Below are 23,057 nucleotides of genomic sequence, written 5' to 3'. Positions count from 1 at the left end.
ATGATAGTCCAATAATGTTTTAATTTTCTTAAAATTAATCATATGAAATCTCCTATATAATGAAGAATTTTGTCCCTCCAATTATCCCTCCAAGGAGGAAGAGAAGAAAAATTTTGGAGAATTCAATCAGTTGAGGAGGTTATTAGAGAATTTCATAAAATTCAAGGGAGTTCTTAGCAATTAAATCTGCGTACATTATTGTTGATGCCCTACTTGGAAACCTCGTTCTCCCGAAATTGCTATGCACGCGAAACCCGTCCTCATAACTCGACTGTTACGCATATCTTCCCGATTAGGGCAAATGACAACACCATTGCGTTGATCCCCTCTTATTGGACTTTCGTTGTTCATCATTGTATGATCGCCAGAGTTTTCATTTTCCCAAAATGATGTTTTTGGTCTGTGAATCAAGCCTAATTCGAAACTTTTCTACTTTAGTTCCCTAGAATCTTCGCTATATATGTTGTACCATTGTTGGTCGAAGTTTTTCTCCAAGTGGTTTGTTTGATATCTGTATCGCCCTCTTGTTTGCTTCAGAATTGAAAAAATCTCGTTAGGTTGGCTCGGTCTTCTCTCCAGCTTTGATGAATAATCGAGGCAGGTATCCCCCTGGGATCGGCAACGGTCGTGGTGGAAATTTTAACTCAAACCCTAACTTTCAAGCTCGAACCCCTCAGCAACATTATGTGCAGAGGAATCCCATCCAACATCAACAGCAGTTACAGCAACAACAATGGCTGAGGAGAAACCCGATGGGAAACGATGCAGGTCCTCACGAGGTTGAAAAAACAGTACAGTCAGAAACCGTTGATTCTAGGTACGGTCTTTTGTCTGCTTAGTTTTCTACGTATCCGTTTCTGTTTCGGTTTCTGAAATCTCTGTTCTCCCCCTTCCGAGTACTCCCTCGTGGAGATGGTTAATTTGGTAGGATCCAGATTACTTGCGCCTAGCAAGAGAATGAAATGCCATTTTGTTAGAAAAAAAATGCAATAAATTTTGTTTTACTTGATCTATAAATGGTGGAAATGTTTTCCGGGTTTTAAAATCTTAAAACTTACGTCATTCGACCAAGCTAGTAACGGTAAACCCTTTTATTCTTCTGTTCAGGAAAATATATTTGTACTGAAATAAATATCATTCCAAGAGAAGAAGACACAGAATTTCTAGAGTCTCATCACTGGTTCATCGCGTAAATCAAATTCATATGAAATTGATGTAGTCGTCATTTTGCTTTGTAGAACTTGGAAAATCCAGAAAAATTAAGCAAAAAGGAGTATTTGAGTTTATTTAGCAACAAAGTAACCTTTATGAGCAACTCTAAGAAGCTGATATTTCAGAATATGGTGGTCGAATTGCAGTTGTAGGTTGTAGACCAGATACACTAACATTTGTATTGAGATTAAGCCGGCCAACATAGAGGTAAGGTCAGGCACAGCACCGGGTTGTATCTTGGGTCGGTCCCCTTCCACTCAGTTTGATTCACGTGATCAGATCAGGTTGTTATCTTTCTCTAACACGAGGCAGAATTTTAACGAAAACGGCGAAGTGTTGAAATTTCAGCAATGCATTTTGGTTTCAACAAAGGTGGAAGTGAGTTGAATATTGAAAATTAAATGCAAATGCACTGAAGTTTATCAAATTTCCAAAATTTATTGGAATCTACAGAAAATTTTCTAGTGTTAGGGTTTTGTCATTATAGATATCTCATTGATGCTTAAGCCAAATAAAAGATTAAGAAGCAAAACAAGGAAGAAATTTTGGCATATAAAGGCCTCACACCATCATTCTTAATTGATATTCATCACTTTTTTTTCCCAAAGAAAAAAAAAGGAAGAGAGGTGTGTAGAGGCCTCACGCTGCCATCCTTAATTGATATCCATTACCCTTTTTTTTGGGGGGGGGGGGTAGATGTTGGGGTTTGTATGTGTGTTATAGAATCCAAGAGAAAAAGGACCCAAAGTGAGTCTGGATGAGACATGCTCGTGTGGATGTAGGGTGCCACTTTTAATATTGAGTGATGTATGGATATTTTGTCAGTCACACCCATAGGAGTGTCAGTGGAACTAAAATTCATCGAGGTAACAATATCAAACTGTTTCTTTTATACATTAAGCCATTACACAAAACTGTCCTGATTATACTTTGCAACCATTTTCTAAAGCTTTATATATCAATGAAAATTTTGTCGGGGCTGAAAGTTAAAAACTGACTAGACAGTAGTGAGCTCAAGATTCCCCCAAAAAATGATAATTGGATTTAAACCAAGGTTCCATATGGCCGATATCTGTGGCTCATTAGTTTGCTATCTTGTTTGGCCATGAAGGAAGCATTTGCATACTGTTGTCATCGTTATCATTGTGGATGCTATTGTTGTTGCTGTTGAAAATTTTCTGGGATCTATGATAACCTAGTTGCTTCTAAGATGTACAACTACAATGTTTTACTTAGTACATGTATAGAAATTTGAAACTGTTTACTTCTCTCCTTGATTTTAGTTCCCAAGGCTGGAAGGCACGCCTTAAGATACCACCACCTGATACACGCTACAGGACAGAGGTATGAATTCTGTTAAATTTTGTGTATGCACTTATCTACTAGCTTCTGGTGGAAAATTGTGGCTTGTTGCCTTGTTTTGTTAGGTTGTTTCTCTATTTGTTTCCCACCATCTCTGATTCTCACTGACCCATACGTGCACACACATACTCTCTCTCTCTCTCTCTCCCCCTAGTGTACTCCTAGATTGATAGATTTACAACTATGAGTGAATCTACCAGGATCTTAGTAAAATCGGAACATAAGACAGGGTTTCGGGGGTCAAGGTAGAATGGGCTGTTAGGATTTACAGGGGTCAGATGGAGATGGAGCTTTAAGAGATGATTTGCAGACCTGTAGGAAGGCTGGTAGGAACCTCACCCAGGTCTAGTGGTTAGATAAGGTTCCTAAAAGTTAGGTTTAGTTCAGACAAATTCAAAACCTAAATCTGAGGGGCCTAGAGGGGTAAGGGGCTGAAACTTGGGCTTAGTTCTAAGGTTAGGAACTTAAGGTGCTGGAGAATGCTCCAACCTCAGCAGATACTAATGGTGGGGAGTGAGTTTCTAATTGAACAGCACTTTGGAGAAAACAAAGTGCAGGTTCAATGGAAGCTATTTTGGTTTCCTTGGGTAGTAAAGGGATTTGAATCTCTTTTTTCCCCCTCTTTGGGGGGGGGGGGTGATGTATGAGGGGGTGTGGGTTGATCTTGGATAGGTTCTAATGGTAGATCTAGACTGTGGGTAGATTCTCTTAGACTAGGCTTTCCAAAAACGAAAATACTAAGGGGGAAAGGTGAATATGGTGGAATGTAGACTGTTTGGAGATTACTCACCAGATCAGGTTAGCAACTATGATATTACCCACCTAGAAGCTTCCTTGGATATAACTCAATGAGCTTCAACCTAGTTATGAGTCACTAAGTGATATCAGTTTTTTATACACCAGATTAATCTCACCACACCTCCTCCTTAGAACACCGCCACCTGCCATGATGTCAATAGATCACCACTTTTTATGGAATTGTAGTTTAGAAATTAAGTTTGGCAAAATCTCCACTTTTTTTTGGAATTGTAGTTTAGAAATTAAGTATAAGTATAACCTGCTGAACTTGTCACATAACAAGAATCCACTAATGGAGTTTGCCAGTGTGATGTTTGAGTATTAAAATGGGGATGGTGTACCGTGTATGATACTTTTATAAAACAGGATGGAACATTATATTATGCTATGTAAAAAGTGGTTTGTTAAATTTATTCTATAGTTAATCAAGTCTTATTTCATTGCAAGATATAATTAATCAAGTCTTATTTCATTCTTTACTGATGGAGTATATATAGGAACTTAATCAGCCTTATGAAGAAGTCCTGATGCTTGTAGGATTCGGTAGGAGTTAGAACTAGAAATAATAGAAGTCCTAATATGGTTACAAGATGTAGCCTCAGGTAATTGAGGACCAGTTAACCAAGGTTAAGCTCAGAACTAGCTTTAAGCCAAGCTTTAGTGGGTTAGGGAAATGATGAAACCCCGTAGGGCTAGGTGTGATTGGTAAATTTCCTGGATTCTTATATTTGCCCAGGATTTCCAGCAAAAGGGGAAGGGTGTTTCAGGGGCTGTAGGGTATTCTAGGGCTAAATAACCTTGCTGTAACAGAGGATTAGGTCTGATGGTTGATGTAATTTGAAATTCCAGATTTGAAATTCAAATTGAGGCTCAAACTAGGGTTAGGGTGGGTTTCGGCTGCAGTAACCAGCACAAGTTCAGAACTAGACTTAAGGGTTTTAAAGGGTTTAAGGAGGTCTGGTTCTACTAAACTAGGGTTTCAGAGGGTTTAAAATTTCTGCAGTTCTTCCAATGAAGAAGATGAATAGAAGAAGATGAATAGAAGAAGATTTCTGGGTTAGGGAAGGTGGGTGGTTTGGGGAAGGTAGCTCTAAGGGACTGCTATAAAACCTAATGCGATTCTAGGGGAAGGGGAATGGGGTCTAAAGGGCTGGGAAAGTAGGTCTAATGGAGGGGGAGGCGTGCTGCTATCACAGGAAGGGGAAAGGAAGGGGAAAGGAAGGGGAAGTGGGCTGTTGCTATGAGGAAATGGGTAGGGGCTGAACTTTCTTGCAAAACTTAAGGCTGCTGCTGTTGTTTGAAGGAGAAGAAAAATAATTAGAATCGCAGGACACTGTTACCAACCTAGTCGCAGGTCACCCCTAGGGATCCCATGACTTTGCTCAAGTTTCTTTCAAATCAATATTTTCATTCATCCAAAAACTGAATTGCTTTCAAGACTCGATTGGTATTTATAGAGAGGACTAGGCTCCTACTTGACTCTTCTAAGAAACCAGTTACTTGCTAAACAAGGACTCGAATAACTAACTTTCAAATATAAACAAATTCCAAAAGATAAGATCCCCTTTGAATAAGGAATCTTATCCCAACCAACTAACTTCACACAGACTAAACTCTCAAATACCTTTCAAAGTAGGACTCCAAATAGAAAAAGAAAACAGAAAATAACTCCATTAAAGTAGCTGGACTTATTCCAACTAGGTAGGACTCGATCCAGCAGATGGATAATGACCAAATTGCCCCTGTGCTGGTTCGGCTCCCCTGGACTTGTTTCATTCTCGAGTGGGCTTGGGCCCCCCCTTTGGCTCTTCTGGGGCTGACGGGGGCCATGTAACATCAGGAAATTTTGGTTAGGTTGCATGCAATGATTTTTGTGGCATAGTTTCAGATGGGCTATTATCTACGGTTAATCATATAGGTGATGAGATGTATGGATTCAATTAGTTTCAGAGGAAAGAGGTTAAAGTTGAGATTTTAGGTTGATAGGAGAATTCTTGTTTAGGGTGGAAACAAAGATAGCTGTAAGTGATGGTTTGGGGCTGATGCAGCCTTGCTTGAATAGGCTATTGCTTCAAGGATCTCTGGGTGAGACTTGAATTCTAGGCTCAAAACTAGGGTTATGGTTAGGGTGCATGCGCGGTTTTATTAAGTGGTTTCTCCAATTGGTTCCTAATAATTGCATTCTAATTCCCTAGTTTGAGTTTGGTTTGTTTGATGGGGTGATGATGGTGAACCTTGGTGTGTCGGGCCTTCTATTGAGATGGGGTAGATTTGACATGAGATGAAAACTTGGGGGAATGGGATTTAATACTTGAAAGGAATTTATGTTTTGTTCCTTAGAGTAATCTCTTCAAGTGTCAATGATTTTGAATGGGTGGATCAACAGATGTTGGGTTTCTTGATTTTAGAGGGAAAATAGGGTGATAGTAACAAGGATGGACAAGGGTTTGCTTGGTCTGTTAAGGCTCGAAATTGGGATTGAAGGTCTCTGGGGGGATGACTACTAATCACATGTGGACTTTCTTTGGCATAATTTATATTTATGATTATGACGATTTATGAATAATCAATTTTGTTACTAGGTTGTGAGTGATAAATAATATTTGTTTGGTTACTACCGGACATAACATATTATATAGCAGGAAATAGGTTTGATATAGTTGGGTGAATAACATATTGTGTAGGCAGTTTGGTTTTGGGTCGCTTTTGGTATGTGTGCGCGCGTACATATATAGGCTTTGGTGTTGTTTTTGGCTTGCTTCTATTATTGTTAAAGTGAAGATGGGAGCAAGGTGGAGGTTGAGAGTGAGAAGACAAGGTTTTGTTCTAATTTTGTTCTAATTTTGCCATTTTTCCCCTACTTAAGTAATAATTTTGCACATGTTCATAAATGGTACCTGCATAAACATAAATTAACAGTTTACAGTGATAAAATAAAACAAACCTTGATCTATTTATGAGTTTATGTTTAAATCAATATATCTAACGAGAAACATGGGCCATAAATCATACCAAATACATCTATATGTATTTGTTAGGGAAATAATCATTAATGTACACTGCACTGAAGAGAGCCTTAACCTTGTCAAACTAACTCACACTTGAAAGGATTTTTCACGTTTAAATGAATGCTGTTGCTTAGTAATTCCTTGATCCAGCACAATCTTATGCATGTACCTTATCCTGTGTGCTCCTTAAATTGTGGCCTTTGAGCTTATAAAAGAGCCCCTTATCATAGAATACAATAGTTCATTCTATGGCCTGATTAGTCAAGAGCAGGCAGAAATGGCCTTAAGCTTCATGTTTAGAAATATGGGATTTCAAACGATATCCTTATTCTGACTTTTATTGGGTGATTGTGCCGCGTTATGGCATTTCCTTAGTTTTCCAAGACTTCCTGATTTATCTTCTTTGTTACTACCAGGATGTAACTGCGACAAAAGGAAATGAATTCGAGGACTATTTTCTGAAGCGTGAGCTGCTTATGGGCATTTATGAGAAGGGCTTTGAAAGGCCTTCTCCTATCCAGGAAGAAAGTATTCCTATTGCCTTAACTGGTAGCGATATTCTTGCGAGAGCTAAAAATGGAACAGGGAAAACAGCTGCATTTTGCATTCCTGCGTTGGAAAAAATTGATCAAGACAATAATGTTATTCAAGGTGCTGTTCTCGCTACGTCTGTTTTAACCAGTTGGATATATTTTGTTCACCCTAATTAAGATACATTTGTGTTGATTTTGATTGTTATATGTATGCCATTTCTCTGTGGTTACATGAATACCTTGTTTTGATTAGGCAATGTGATTGCTTCTGTCATATCTGGAAGAATATACTTTTGTTCTGGGATAGATTATATTCCAGAAAAAGGTATTCGGATTACTTCAATGAGGGGTGATATTCTTAATAGAGAGTAACTTGTTGGACAACCAATCCCTCTCACTGGGAACTGGGAACTGGGAACTGGGAACTGGGAAGATTTATTAATAATCTCATAGGTATTAGTTGATTCCATTGGTATGAATCATTAGATATTTTATAGTATGTGTTTGGTACTTAAATAGTGGGAAGGACATCTGTTTGGATATTATCCTGCTTTTCCTTTGCATGCAAAACAGTTGGTAGTGTCTTAGTTTGACCAGGAAAAAGCTAGTCCCAATTCTTGGAGCCAAGGACACCCTAAGACACCCTACAATTCCAGGGGTATCAATCGTGTAAGAGAAAACTATATGATGACTTGGGTTCATCTTGTCTTATGTTTGAGACAGCTAATGAGTCATTGAGCTGTTAATTTACCTATACACATGCTTAATACTGTTACTTGCTCTATCTATATATGAATCATTATACAGGTCCACTGTATGAACAGTTGGTATTGGTTAGTTGATTTTGGACCTAACTTTTGCTTCGATGCAGTTGTTATATTAGTTCCAACAAGAGAATTGGCTTTACAGACATCACAAGTCTGCAAGGAGCTGGGGAAGCATTTGCAGATTCAAATCATGGTAACCACAGGAGGAACAAGCTTAAAGGATGATATCATGCGCTTATATCAACCTGTGCATTTGTTGGTTGGAACACCCGGAAGGATCCTTGATCTTACTAAAAAAGGTGTTTGTGTCCTGAAAAATTGTTCAATGCTTGTTATGGATGAGGTATTTCATGCAAAATTTGATTCTGTTGGATCCTTCTTTTTTGATGTTCTTCAATTACGAACTTTGGATTTAAGTATGTTCTTGGTGTATGTTGTTAGTGCATAGAAATGCCATACCCAGTGCACAAGACCCCTGTGTTAACTGTTATTTTAAGGGTATTGGCAAATAATACATGTGATCCTTTTGAATTTTTTATATTTTTTTATTAGGACCTCGTATAGGATCCCTTAAGATGTGGAGCTCTATACTTGAGGCAAGAAGAATGTCACTTGTCGCTTTTGTGTGCGTGGTGCTGACACCTTAGCATACTGTAATATAAAGTGTAGGTTTATTCTGCAGGGCACATGTTGGTGAACCTAATTTACTTTTCATTTGTCTGTTTGTTCAAGGATGAGTGTGTACCATACTAAAAATGGTTGACATTTTCCATTTGTAGGTAAGACAACAAGACTTCATTTTGTTTATAATTCAGGCCTTAGCCACTTATTGATGCTTCTGCCATTTACCTTTTCCTGTCCCCTCTGATGGAACAATTATGCAAAATCTCTACCCCAAGCCACAGAAAAAGAAGACTCTTTTATGGAATTTTTTAGGAGAAGTGATGAAGCCCCGAGGATGAGGACCAACTTTCAGGATCAATTAATGAATCAACAGGCAGAATTAGGGTTTCTCAAAACCCTGCAGGTAGGGTTTTAGTGGCCATTTAGAGGGTTTAGGGTTTGAAAAGAGGGTAATTAGGGTTTGGTTATGGTGTGGAGGTTTAAGGTTGATGAAAACCTAAATCTGAAGCTTGAAGTGTGGTATCGGATTCAAGTTTCAGAATTCTAGGGTTCAGGGAAATTAGCTTTTCAGTTTTCTAGTGTTTTTAGGGGGGGTTGTGTTTAGGGCTAGGGTTGTGATTGAGTGCTAAGGAGGGGGAGGGGTGATAATTTCCAAAAAGTTGTGGGATTTAGTGGAGGGGATTGAGAGATAGAAATTATGGTTTTGGGGAAGAAGAGAGGGTGCAGCAGGCTTGGAGAGGTGAAGCAAACTAGGTTGGCTATGGGTTTGGAGGAGGTGTAAGGGTAGGGATGAGTACTTACTGGCTTACTGCTCTTGGGAGGTTGAAGATGAAGAAATCCTGAAGAAAAACCCCGAACACTACTCTACTGCTGCAGGACCTTCCTGTGCTGGGGATTCCCAGAAACCCTGGTCAAACCTTAATTTCCTGCTGTAACTCCTCTGCAAGAGTTTTATTCATCAAAACTCATTTGGTTGCAATCATAGGCTATGTATTTATAGCCTTTATTAGACTACACCTAATTGCATTCAACTTTGAAATAGAAACAGGAGGACTTTTTATTTCAATCTCAACCTAGACGGACTCAAATATCAAATAGAAGTAGTACTAGACTTCTAATACAATTCTGAATTTAACTGGACCTAACTAGGCTTGACTAGGACTGCCCATAATTACAAAATTGCCCTTTCATGCTGGGCCGAAATTTCCTATGCTGCTGGCAGGGCTGCAGTGTGCTTGGTAGCAACTGTAGGCCTTCGTAGGGTCTTCCTGTATGGCTGTGGGGTCCTACGTCAGGAAGGATTCTCCATCACCAACATTTTCATGGGTTTGTGTCTTTGCCTTGGTTGTTGAAGGGTTCAGTAATTCAGGTAAGCTTACAACTGTGGTTGACCACATCAATCGCCTTGGAGAGGCACAAAATTACTTTCTGTCACAATCTTTATTTATTTATTTATTGGGAGAGAGAAAAGTAAAGAAAAGAGTTTCTCACATGGCCATTTGGGATGGAATCTCCTTAACCGACACTCCTGGTTGCTCATTGAAGAGTGATGCGACATATTTGAACATTGTATTTATAGGATGTTGTATGGAATGTTTTATGTAGGTTTTGATTTTTGTTGATACTTTAGGATTCTAATTTGGTGCCGTCAAGGGTATGTTGGCAGGGTAGTCAATTTTGAATGTGAACAAATGATGCTAATGGTAGTAGTATTGTTCTTGAAACTAATTTAGACTAGGATGGAGATATGGGTTGAAATCCTTGAGATAGGGAATTTTATTTTGGGCCGGGGGTGGGGGTTGGCTTCAGATCTGGGGATTGTATGTAAATTGGAGCAGGTGCAAGGTATGATTGTACGGGAGAGATCCTTCAAGTTTGGTTGGGTAGTTTTGGAGAGATTAGGTTTCTCTGGTTATCAGGTTTTAAACTCCTGAAATTCAAGAAGTTGTTGCTTTGTAGCTTGGTTGTGGCTCTTGGCATTTTCAAAGCGCTCAAGCTCCTGCTTAAGAGTTTGTATCACTGTGTCTAATTGGTATAGAGTGAGTTTGAGAATTAGGTTTTTAACATATCAGTTATATTTACTAGTCATAGACTCATAGTCTAATATGTAACAAATTGCAATATTTCATTAGAAAGATAAGTAATAATAAAAAGTATCTAATATGTGAACAAAAATGCCAAATTGTAAACATATTGGCATTCATCTGGAAAACTTTTATTAAAAAACATCATCACATTATCACAAGTGGTAAGTTCATCACCATAGGTGAAGAGGAGTAAGAGAACAATGTAGAGCTCTCAAGGTCTATGATATGAGGGAATATGATCGAATATATGATCCCAGGATTGTATGATTGGTTTTAAGTTTTATATGGTTATTTTGATTGGATTGATTTGCAGCATTTGCCTAGGCGTTGCAAGATGCAGATTACCACACACTGAACCACTTCTCTGTTATTTGCGTCATCAGTGTCAAATTTTATACAAAGTTTGGTCAAACACATTCCTTTGTATGACATGCATCCCCACTTAAACCATTTGATGTACCATAGGCAGTCCTAAATTCAAAATGCTCAATCATGGCACTTGGCAAACCCTAGTTGGGATAAAAGTTGGCATGTTAGCTGGGGGTGGGGACAGACTCCCTGAAAAAGCAGGTTCAATCTGAGCTACCACTTGGCGGATGGATAATTAGGCTGTACTAGAAACTCTTCCTTGGCGGCAGTCTTGGAACTATGAACTCTACTGAAATTTTTATCTAATTTTGTAGTTCTATAATAGTTTGATAGCTCCTGCATTTTTGAATCGTAGGCAGACAAGCTTTCATCTTCAGAATTCCAACCTTAGAAGTTTGAATCGAATTATGTTAGTCTATGAGAGTCTGATAGCTCCTGCTTTCTGTGACAGGCAGACAAGCTTTTATCTCCTGAATTTCAACCTTCTGTGGAGCATCTAATTCGTTTTCTGCATCCAAACCGGCAAATTTTGATGTTTTCAGCAACATTTCCTGTAACTGTGAAGGATTTTAAAGACAGATACCTGACAAAGCCTTATGTAATTAATCTCATGGATGAGCTTACCCTCAAGGGTATAACACAATACTATGCTTTTGTAGAAGAAAGACAGAAGGTCCACTGCCTAAATACTCTTTTCTCCAAGGTTTGTCATCAATTGGTGCATGTGTGTGTGTGTTGTTTTTTGTTGTGTTGGGTGCTTAAGGAAATACTGAATGTATAGACTCTTTCCAGCTTCAAATCAACCAGTCAATCATATTCTGCAACTCAGTGAATCGGGTCGAGCTTTTGGCTAAGAAAATTACAGAGCTTGGATACTCATGTTTCTATATTCATGCTAAGATGTTGCAAGATCACCGTAACCGGGTATTTCATGACTTCAGAAATGGTGCTTGCAGGAACCTTGTTTGTACTGGTATGCAATTTCTACATTCAAACTTCTACTCTGGTAGATACAGCCGATGACTTATTCTTGCATGATTTTTCATCCTTATAAATTTGATCTGTTTGTTGCTGGTTGGGTATTTGATCCTTTTTTGAGCGGTGCTATATTTATGGTATGTATCATAGATGTTGAAAGAGTTGGAGAAATCCTAATTTGTGTCTGAAGAAACAATAGGAGCTTTATTTATAGTCATGACTTAACAAATGCAGAACAAATCAAATATTCCCAGTGTGGGAATCTTACAAGCAAGATAAGAGATACTAACAAATCTTAGCAAATCTGCCCTCAATAGGGAAGCCACAAACATGGAAAGTAAATCTTCTCACACCTAAATCTACTACTCAATTTTGTTGTTTAAAACTCCTCTAAGTTGGAGCTTAGATATTTATTATGCCCAACTTGCCAGTGATACGATTGAACATCTTGGTGCCTAAACGCTTTGTAAGTACATCAGCCACTGATTGTCTGAGGTAACAAAGGTAAAACAAATCAATCCAACCTCAAGTTTCTCTTTGATAAAATGTTAGGCAATCTCCACATTCTTGGTCTTGTCAATGCCTTGAGTGATTGCCCTAAATTCAGCCTCGACACTGGACTTTACAACTGCAGCCTGTTTCTTGCTCCTCCAAGTCACCAAGTTGCCTTCTACATACACACAATACCTAGAGGGAGATCTATCATTTGGACACCTTGCATTGTCTGCATCTGTATATGCCTCAATCTTCAAGTGTCCGCGAGTTGAAATTAAATTTTCTTTTCCTGGAGTGTCTATCAAGTACCTCAAGATACGATACACTGCATCTAAGTGTGAGGAGTAGGGATCATGCATATATTAGCTAACAAGACTGATTGCAAACATGATATTTGGTCTGGTATAAGATAGATTGATCAACTTGCCCACCAACTTTTGATACGTTGTTTTCTCAATTGGTTCTCCTTTTGGCTTCAAGTGTAGGTTAGGCTTAATAGGAGTTTCGGTAGGCTTAAATCCTAACATCCTAGTTTCCTTAAGTATATCGAGAGTACACTTCCTTTGAAAGAGACACACCACTGGTAGAATATGCCAACTCCAGCCATAGAAAATATTTGAGCCTTCCCATATCTTTAATCTTAAATTTAGTTCCCCAAAAGGTCTTCAAAGCTGAAACTTCATCCTTGTTGCTGCTTGTGATTGCAATATCGTTTACATATACTAGAAGTACAGTAGTGTGGGATCCATCTCTTTTAATGAACAAAGTGTGGTTTTCATTGCTTTGCTTGTAGTCATTAGAGATCATGGCCTTATGGAACCTTCCAAACAATGCTCTTAGAGATTACTTCATCCCATGTAATGCCCTCCTTAACTTGCATACTTTCCCATGAATCTCAGTAGTGTAATACCCAGGTGGCACATCCATATAAACCTTCTTTTTGAGTTCCCTATGTAGAAAATCATTCTTGACATCTAACTATTGTATGCTCCACCTCTTATTCATTGCATATGAAAGAATAGCCCGAAGTGTGTTCATCTTGGTAACAGGGGCAAATATCTCCTGGTAGTCTATCCCACAAGTCTGAGTGAGGCCCTTGGCTACCAATCTTGCCTTGTACCTCTTAATAGTCCCATCTGCCTTGTGGTTGATCATGAATACCCATTTGCACTCGATAGTCCGTCTTCCTGCAGGCAGAGTTACCACATTTTGTTTTTCTCTTGATCTCACAATTCCTCATCCATTGCTTCTTGCGAGTTTGAGTGAGATAATGCTTCCTGCCAATTGTTAGGAACAAAAGTAAAAGACATGGGGAAATGAAACTTTGAAACTCTTGGAATCTGGATTGATATGAAACATAATTGGAAATAGGATGTTTAATGCAAGTTAGCTGCTGCTTTCTCAATGCATTTAGTAGGTACAAAGTAGGGTCAAAAGAGGGGTCAGAGAGAGGCTTGCCTTCAGAGATAGGCTCATTTGGAGAAATTTGTACTTCAGGGACTAGGAGCTGAATCTTCCAATTGGGTCGAAGAGGGGTTCTTGTTGTTTTCTTTGATAGGTCTTCAGAGGTCTTTGCCTCCTTGTACATCATCCATCAGTTGTTCGTGTCTGGTCATTCCATCTTATAAAGGAGGATCATTTACAAGAAGGAGAAATATCTAAAGGAGGAATCAAGACTGGAACCTCTTCACTAATACTCTTCTTGTGAAGAGGTGTAGGGGAAAAGAAAGGAACTTATTCTTAGAACACAACATCATAAAGACAAAGAAATGACGAGTGCCAAGATGATGACACTTATACCCCTTCTGTGTAAGAGGATAACCCAAGAAAATGCACTGTAACTTGTGAGGATCCAACTTACCATAAAGTGGTGGTTTTGGACAAAGGCAACATGACCACTACTGTAAAGGCTGCTGTCCCTAAAAGAACCTCAAGTGGACATCGCTGGTCTAAGACTCGAGAAGGTATTTAGTTAATGATATAAAGTGTAGTAATAATTGCATCATCCCAAAACTGAGGAGGCACATGCATAGTAAACATTAAGGAATGTGCTACCTTAAGTAGATGTCCATTCTTGCATTCTACAATCCCATTTTGAGTTGGAGTGTCTGGTCATAGGTGGTTCATATCACGAGTGAGGCTACTAATAGATAAAAGGTTAGCCAAAAACTTATGAACATGCAAAACAATAGATAGAGTAAGAGAAGGTGAACTGATAATAGATCCCTTCTCAGAGAGAGGGAAAAAAGACCCATCAACTATTTTAACATCTTGAGCAAAGGGAATAGAGGAATAAGTATGAACAAGGAAGATGAACCAGGAATAAGTATGAACAAGGAAGATGAACCAGTCATATGATCAGTCAAGGAAAAAATATCGGTCGAAAGGGAAATTTTGACCTTGAAAAAGGTCGAAATTTCCATGTTAAACTGGACACTTTTTATCTGACTCTTGAAAACTCAATTTCGAGCCTCAAATGCACTCAAATTGATTTGGATTTTTGCATATTTCCTATTTCAAGGATAATAAACACTATAAAACTACTAGTTTACTAAAAAAACTACTGAAAATGTAACATCCAACATTCCAAGTATATAGTACATGAATCAAAGAAGAAGAGGGAATGTTATTACTTACAAGTCTATTCTATTCAAGCCTCAAGGTCTCCCTCTTCCGTCTGCACCCCATACAGTTTTGGACATAGTCAACAACTGCATCTCTGTACGTGGCGTCATCCACATGCAGAAAATGTAACATACATGCTTCTAATAATAACCTCCTATTTTTAAATATAAAAAAAATATATGTATAACTTATAAGTATTTTTTAATATATAAATAATTTTAAAATATATAAAATACACACGAACTATCTTAAAAATATCCACAACATGCTCCAAAAATTGCATACATGCTTCCACTAATACTCTGCTGTTTTTAAATTTAAAACATAAATTAATTATTTTTATAATATTTAAATATTTTTTAATTATTTAAATATATATTAAATATAGTAAAATCACATAATTAACAGAAACAAAATTAATTCAACACCATCACAGCAATATGGTGTCTCAACTCTCACATACATTCATTTGAAGCTTATACATGTACTATACATATACATTGTTAACAATATACATAATTTAGTAAATAATTTTTAATAACAGAAAAATAAAAAAATAGTAGGAAGAATAAAAAATAATTTTGACACTGTAAATTCATAGATCAACACTAAAGTAAACATACATAAATTTGGAAGCAATCTAACATGAGTTAAGGCACAAATGAAACAAAAATAAAAAAATGAGGAAGTTGGTTACTCACCTTGCAAGATCTGAGAAAATGCACAAATGGAGGAGCAAATCAAGTGTTTGAAGGAAATGGAGTTGTAGAAATTAGGTGTAAAAGGAGATGAAAGCAAGAGAAATCACAAAAAATTCAAAAAGAGGTCAAAATGCAAAGGGCAATATTGCTCGAAATGTTGAAATAGTGTTGGTAGGTGGAAAATGACTCGATTTTGGGTATTTTATAACTTGTGTAAGTAACATTTCATATTGGGCCGAAATTTCGACTCGTATCGGCCGATATACGAAACGATATCTGACATTTCGTGTGCTTATACATGCATTTCGTTTCGATTTCAGATTTTGCAGACATTTCGAGCGATATTTCGACCATATCGCTTGAACTTTTTTCCATGTGATTGTTTTCCCTTAGTTGATTATCCAAGAGGGATAAGTTGAATTGACGTTGTGAAAATCGAAAATACATGTGGAGGATTGTGGATTAGTAGAGGGAACAATAACAGAAGCTACACTCACATTGGAAGTCAGCACTTGAGAAGACGTCAAGTTTGGATATCAATTGGTAAAGGTGCTGGAGCTTGTATGAGGAAAAAGGTGTTGGAGTATTCAGGGTGTTAGAACTAGCTTGATGCATAGATGCTTGATTGCTGCCTCTATTTCCATACCTGTGGTTCAATAACTTGCTCTGGACACCCATCTCGCTGGGCTTAAAAAAGAGAGATCTCGCTTGGGATGTGGTATTTTTTCCTTGCTAACTCGAGTGAATTTGAGGGCTCATCTCGGGGGACGTTAAGGGCCAGGTTGGGTTCAATGTTGGTATTTAACATATTTTAGGCCTTCTGAACACACTAGCGGCCTTATGTTTGTGAGAAAACAAACCTTAGTATGAGTTCTAACTCGACCTGGAGTTTGAGACCGAAATGTTGCAGGAATGAGTAATCAAAGTTATTGAACATGAAATATAAAACCATTAGGAGATATAAATGAAAAGCAAGTGATGAGATACATCAAATAACTTAAATAGCAACAGTTTCCATCCGTATGAGTACATTAGAACATCACATTCTCAGACTTTTGATATTACAATAATATAACCATCATTAGTTCATAACATAAGTGTTGGGTATAGCTCATGCTTCACATTTCGTTGCCGAGGACCTTCCCCCCGATGCACGGGGGGGTCCTTATAGAGGCCTTATATTACTTTGGGCCTCAAGATTTCCTTTACGGTTTGGGCTTGGGCCCATGAATAGCTGTTCTTGGCAAAAATGTCACCTTGGTTAAAGATCTACTTTAAGTGGGCTTGATTGATCTTCCTTTGGTGTTGGAGATGTGCTAAGAGTAGTAGCAACTGAAGAGCCGATTGAAATCAGCGAGAACTTCGTTGAAAATTGAGAGTTCCGACGAGATTTAGCGAGATCTAGAGAGAGAAGAGAGAGAGAGAGAGAGAGAGAGAGAGTGGTAAGAGAGGTCGAGAAATGAGCTCTCTCATTTGAGATAAGGGTCTTAAAAGGGTGTGGTTGGACTAGATCTTGGTCCAACTGAGATATCGTGGTGAGAACTTGAGATCTCGAGCGAGTAGTGAGAACTTTGAGATCTTGCCTTCTCAAAAAAGGGGATCTTGAGTAAGATCTTGTTAAGATCTCAAACCATGTCCATAACCTCCTCCACAAGAATTTGCTGGTCGTCCATGCAACTTCCAACACTTTCTTTTGCATGATGCTCTTTTCCATTGTACTCGCGCTTCACTCGGATGCATGAATCACTAGAACCAAACTTACTGCTACCAAAACCAGCCATTAATGCAGACCTGTCAGCAAGGTGCGAAGTTTCGGCAAATTTCGCCAGTTCGCACCTGTGAGAACCCGGCGCAATTCGCCGAGATTTTGTAGACAAAAATAATTAATTTCGTCGACATATGTAAGTGTAGTCAGCAGAAAGATGACCTCACTCATTATTCATTCAATAATAACATTAATGTGGATTAGATTGGTCGGCTCCCAAGGTTCCCCGTAGCCATTAAGTATTTGAAAATTGAAAGGTGAGACAGGTGACACGTGAACAACATAACAAATGGATAGATTGCCATTAAATATTTGAAAATTGAAAGGTGACACGTGAACAATAGAACAAATGGATCAGATTGCCATTAAATATGTGAAAGAATGAAAAGTCACTTTTGCGTGAAGTGTGAACAAATGGATCAGAGAAAGCATAGATCAGATTTGAGATTTCTTATATTTTCTTCAGTTTGTCAAGGTGGTTCCGGCAAAGCAGATATGAAGCTCATGGGTGGTATTTGCAACGGTGGTTCGCAATGAAGCAGAGATGAAGCTCATGGTGGCTATTTTCGATGGTCATTCCGGCTAAGAAAAGTAGAGATGAAGACAGAGTGCTAAAGATCGTCTCTTTTTTTTTTCCCTGAATTCTTCTACCTCTAGTTGTTGGTTCTTTTCAGAAGTAGAGTGCCTGTAAGCAAGAAAAATCCTAACCTCTCTCACCTTATCGCAAAAATCCATTAAATATATGCCAAGTTCTTCGCATGGAGAGAGAAAGGAAGGAGTAGCAGGGAAGATTTCGGGGATTCCAGCAAATGGATGTTAGTTTCGGCCAAATTTTGCCAGAATTTTGACTATATTTCATATCGGTACCGGAAAAAAGTTCGTTGTTTGGCGAACCAGCTGAAATTCGTCGACAGGTAGTTCCATGCCTGTCAGATGGTTAAGTGTGTACCATTGCTGTCTGACGACTGTCCTCAATGTCAACCATAGGGTGAACTTGCTCTAAAGAAAGAAAGGGCTCTCGTGATATAATATGTGCACGAATTTGATCATTCACAATATTCAAGCCTTGCCAAAAAACCATACACTCTAAGCTTGTCTTCCCACTTTTGATAGGCAGCAACATCTGCAACATAGGAGGGCCAAAACGACCATAGAAGTTAAGGGTCTAATAATAGCCTCAAAGAGTGTTGTAGTATTGAGACAGGCTAAGCTCCTTCTGTTGCAATTGATAAATTTTCCATCTGATCTCAAAGCACTATGCATCATTTCCAACCTTGGAATAAGTCTCTTTGGCAACCTTCCATATTTTAGTAGCATTCGGAAGGAGAAGGTAACTCTTGCAATACTTGGTTCAATGGAATTAAGGAGGAATCCTATAACCAAGCACTCATCTATTTCCCACTTTTCTTGAGCCACACTAGAAGAAGATGGCTTCCCAGAAGGCAAGTGATGGGATGTGATTAAAAGCATAGACAATGGTGAAAAGGAACAGAGAGAAGGAATTACGGATGCTAGGATTGAGGAGAGGCTAGAATGATGGTGGGGGTAATAGCCTTGGGCCTATTGGGAGAATGGTTGTGCTTTGATAAAAAGGACCAAGCCGGGACTATGGAAGTGGCGATTCAACAAATTAGGTCAATGTTGACATGTGTCTCAAGGGTGGCACTGAAGGATGATTTGGTAGACTTAATGAAGACTTCTACTTCTGCTTATTTGGTGGTGGAGTTGAGCCCACGGATATTCCAAAAGATCCCTCTAATCATGGAGAGTCGAGGTAGAGGGCAACAAAGTGGGGGGGGGGGGCTAGAGTGCTTAGAGCGGGAATAGGCTATGATATCACATTGGGGGCGGGTGGAGAGAAAGATCCCACTAATCATGGATATTCAAGGTGGAGCGCAACAAAGTGGAGGGGCTAGAGTGCCTGGAGTGGGAATAGGCAACGATCTCACGGTAGGGCAGGTGGAGAGAGATTCCCCCCCTTCTTTTAGTTGGGGGGGGGGGTAGAAGTGCAAAGGGGACAAGGATGGGTACGAGGTGGGTTGGGGTGGGGGGATGGTGGTCAGATTGAGAGGATATGGGTTGGTTAGAAGGGGAGGAGGGTGGGGCTGGTTCATTTCTAGGGTCTATGGGTTGAATTGGTTTTATGAGGGGGTGGGGGTACCAAAGTTAAAGTCATCCAAATGCTTAGCTTTTTACCCTTGTATTAGTTTCTTGGGTGCAAGTTATATTAATCCTTCTTTTCCTTGTGAGATCTATTGATTCTAAGCAACTATTAAAGATCCTATGTTCCAAGAAAGGGGCGGGGCCAAGTACCAATATTTCGCATAGAACACCATGAATTTTCTACCCGGTATCTTTATCGTCAGAAATTTTCTTCATCGAGGGGCCAAATACTGATATTTCCCAGATGGAAAAAGGGTCAAGCACTAATAATTCACACATGGAAAGAGGGCAAGAGGGGGAATTTCGGAAGGGAATGGGGGACATTTGAAATATATATATATTTTTTGGGGGGCGGGGTGCATGGCCACCCTTGGCCCCAATGTAGCTCCTGCCATGTTCCAAGGTGCTAGTCTAATCCTACATTTCAAGACTAGCTTCTGTACTTGCACTCGTCCACGACATGTGAATCCTTGTCTACTTGTCCCTGCATTTGGGTGCTGACGTGGCTTGTATGGAGGATGTACTAGCTAACCCTTGCCCACTTATTACTACAACCGGGCCATAATGTAGCGCGTTGCTTATTCTCTTGTGGAACCCGTTACTTGGTGGTGCTTATTCCCTCAATATCTTTGTTTTATGATTTCGATTTTCTAATGACTTGCTTGTTCTGTTTAAACTTTGATTACTTTGTGTGGCTTAGTGTCGACTTTTAATTTTTGTGTGACCTAATATCGCTTGATGTGTGTTTTTATGATAATGTATATATATTATAACATATTACAGAACATTAGAAACTAAGGGAATCTAACAGTGGGCACGTTGTTGCCTAAGCACTTGGCACCCCTCCACTGCATTGATGCTGTGGCAACTATTGGTGTGTATGCTCGATTTATGGGCATAAAGGGTTTGCAGATGGTTGTTGAGGATGGCTTCTCCTTAACAGGTATCCCCAGTTCTGTCATTTTGTAGAGTGATTTGTCAAATCTGACTGTTGGTTGTCTAGGCAGGGCTTTCCATGTGCCACTTCAGTTTTAAGAGACTCAGTTTTATTTACATACCTTCCCAATTAATGACATATCCACCCAGATATGTTCATATACCTTCTCATGTTTTATTCACTCTATTTTTAGTTTCTTTAATGGGTTGTTTAAAACATGGTCAGTTCTGTTTGACTGAAACTTGACATGTGAGTATGGATCATGTGGTGTCAATACATTTTTTCCCCCTCATCTGGCCTGCCACATGAAGGGACTAGGTATCATTAAGAGCACTTTATCCTGCACAGCAGCTGGGGATCTCCAAGTTCCAATTTTAAAGCTGAGTATCTAACAACCCAACCTATTTCCATTAAAAAAAAAAGAAGAAAAAGGAAAAAAGAAAAAGAAAAACTACTAACAAGCCAGCCTTAATCCCCTCCCCCAATCCCAAAAAAGAAAAGAATAATGAAACAAAAATGTTCTTGATTTTCTTTTAGTTTACATTTCATAAACCATATTTTGTTTTTATAGGGAAGATTTTCTGGAAGAAAGTCAGATGCATTGTAGTTTTTAACCTCCCCCCCCCTCTCTCAATTTTGCAGATTTGTTTACTAGGGGGATAGACATTCAAGCAGTAAATGTTGTCATCAACTTTGACTTCCCCAAGAACTCTGAGACTTACCTGCATAGGGTATGTTCTACTCAGTATATTGCATATTGGCTGTGTTTTCTCTGCTTTCCTGATTGATAAAATAAGTGTAACGTAACCAGGTTGGTCGATCGGGAAGATTTGGACACCTTGGTCTAGCCGTTAACTTGATCACGTATGAGGACCGTTTCAACTTGTATGTATCTTGCTTTGGCTCCTCTAGAATTTTGAAGAACACCTCCAGTCCGTGCATTTATATCTCCCATTCCATGTCTCTGACACCTTTCCTTTTTCATTATAGGTACAGGATTGAACAAGAGCTTGGGACTGAAATCAAGCAAATTCCTCCACAAATAGACCAGGCTATTTACTGCAGGTGATATGTTGCAGGAATTTCTCCATCAACAATGGTGAGTAAGGCAAAGATCTGACTGGTGTACACACCAAAGAATATAATGTAAGTACCCTATATCTGACAAGATGTTTGTCTGAACTAATGATGTACTCACTGCTGGTGGTACGCCCACTTTTCCGTACTTTCTCCTCCTTGATGTCCTCTGGTCCTCCCCCCCTCCAAACACGGTGGCCCAGCACAAAAAAATAAAATAAATGAAAGTAAGAAAAAGTACCTTTAGGCTACTGTATACAATCAAGATACCAATACATTTAGGTGTAGATCCTCCTTTTATTTGTATTGTTGTACTGTTTGCGTTATTTCTAGGGTCTGGATATTTTCATTGGGTGCCTTTTTTGTTTTTAAACCTTTTTTTTTTTTTTTTTGAATTTTTTTTTTGGGGGGGGGGGGGTTGGAGGAGTAGGCGGTCCTGCAAGTATTGGCTGGGGTACATTTCTTGGATGTTAAAGTTGACATGGCAAATCCAGTGTTGGGTTTGTTGTGCCTGCTCGCTCCAATTTGGTATGTTCTGACATAATATCCTTCGGGATCTGGCTACAATAGGGGAACCATGCAGAGAAATCTGGTTGATCTTATAGGAAAACCATTTGCGCTTGTTTTCTTCCAAGTCAACAAGGGAATGGTAAGGTAGGCAGGAAGGGCCTCTTTAGCATTTTTGAAGTTAGTTTAGTTGGAATTTCAGTTGCAACTTGCTAGCACTTCTGGGTGGAAGGGAACTTGTAATATGGGTTGTACCGCTAATGTGGACTGGTCTGGGGCATCAAGATTTCCTGACAAAGGATATGGTGTCTGACTCTACTACCTGATTGGTGATGGATGATTCATTAGTGGGATGAAAACATGGGTCGTTTTTTATTGGGGGTAATGCACCTTTGTTTGTACACGGTTGTTTTTTGCACAGCCTCCCTTACCTGCCAAAAAACCAGCTCTTCAAGAATGGTTAAAATTGTTATACTTATGCTGATCTCTTTGGCTGGTGTCTTATTTAATTATTTTTCATCGTGCTTATTCCAGGTTTGGTTAGGATTCCTGTACTAAGAGGTATAACTTCATGAAACGTTTAAATTGTTATATACTATTTCTCATTCTGAATTTATTATTATTATTATTATTTTTTGAATCTAATTAATTCTGTCATGCTTATTCCAGGTTTGGCTAACTCTACCAGAGGTATATATTTTTGACTGAAATTGTCATGGTTTTTCTTGAATCTAGTATTCAAGAAATTGTGGAACGGCACATGGGATGCTTTTTTACGTGAACCTTATATGCTGGATCCTCTCGTGTTTGTGAATCTCTGCTCTATGTGCAACTCTGTAGTTTACGTAATGCTGAAACATGCATTATGCTGCGAGAAGCAGCTTTAGAATGGTTGGTTTATACATACTTCCACATGATTGGGCTGTCTTGCTCTGTGGCGTAACATCACTCCTCTGTGCTTTTGTTTATCTGGATAAAATTTTCATTATGCACATCTTTGGTACTCATTTTAACTGGATTCTTAATTTCATTTTGTCAGAACAGTTTAA

At 38.9% G+C, this 23,057-nt stretch overlaps 1 protein-coding gene across 2 annotated transcripts; it reads left to right on the top strand.

The window, feature by feature from the left end:
• The first annotated feature begins 213 nt into the window (after window positions 1-213).
• Window positions 214-23,057, top strand: LOC149030082 (DEAD-box ATP-dependent RNA helicase 8-like). Of its 2 annotated transcripts, none has more exons than XM_089142391.1 (11): window positions 214-817; window positions 2,496-2,556; window positions 6,797-7,031; window positions 7,785-8,023; window positions 11,212-11,463; window positions 11,553-11,733; window positions 21,067-21,155; window positions 21,236-21,309; window positions 21,415-21,523; window positions 22,543-22,569; window positions 22,678-23,057. In XM_089142391.1, exons 1-9 carry the CDS (start codon window positions 585-587, stop codon window positions 21,491-21,493), a joined length of 1,443 nt encoding a protein of 480 aa, XP_088998517.1. In that variant the 5' UTR covers window positions 214-584; the 3' UTR covers window positions 21,494-21,523; window positions 22,543-22,569; window positions 22,678-23,057. The 2 variants fall into 2 exon arrangements, with proteins under 2 accessions (XP_088998517.1, XP_088998516.1); XM_089142390.1 differs by having other exon boundaries at window positions 21,415-21,570.

The sequence above is a fragment of the Hakea prostrata genome, chromosome 1 (assembly GCF_041222555.1).
Source record: "Hakea prostrata isolate BN-2017 chromosome 1, UWA_Hpros_2, whole genome shotgun sequence".
Lineage (NCBI taxonomy): Eukaryota > Viridiplantae > Streptophyta > Magnoliopsida > Proteales > Proteaceae > Hakea > Hakea prostrata.
Note: the sequence above shows the minus strand (reverse complement) of the source record. Positions and strands in the feature narration are given on the sequence as shown.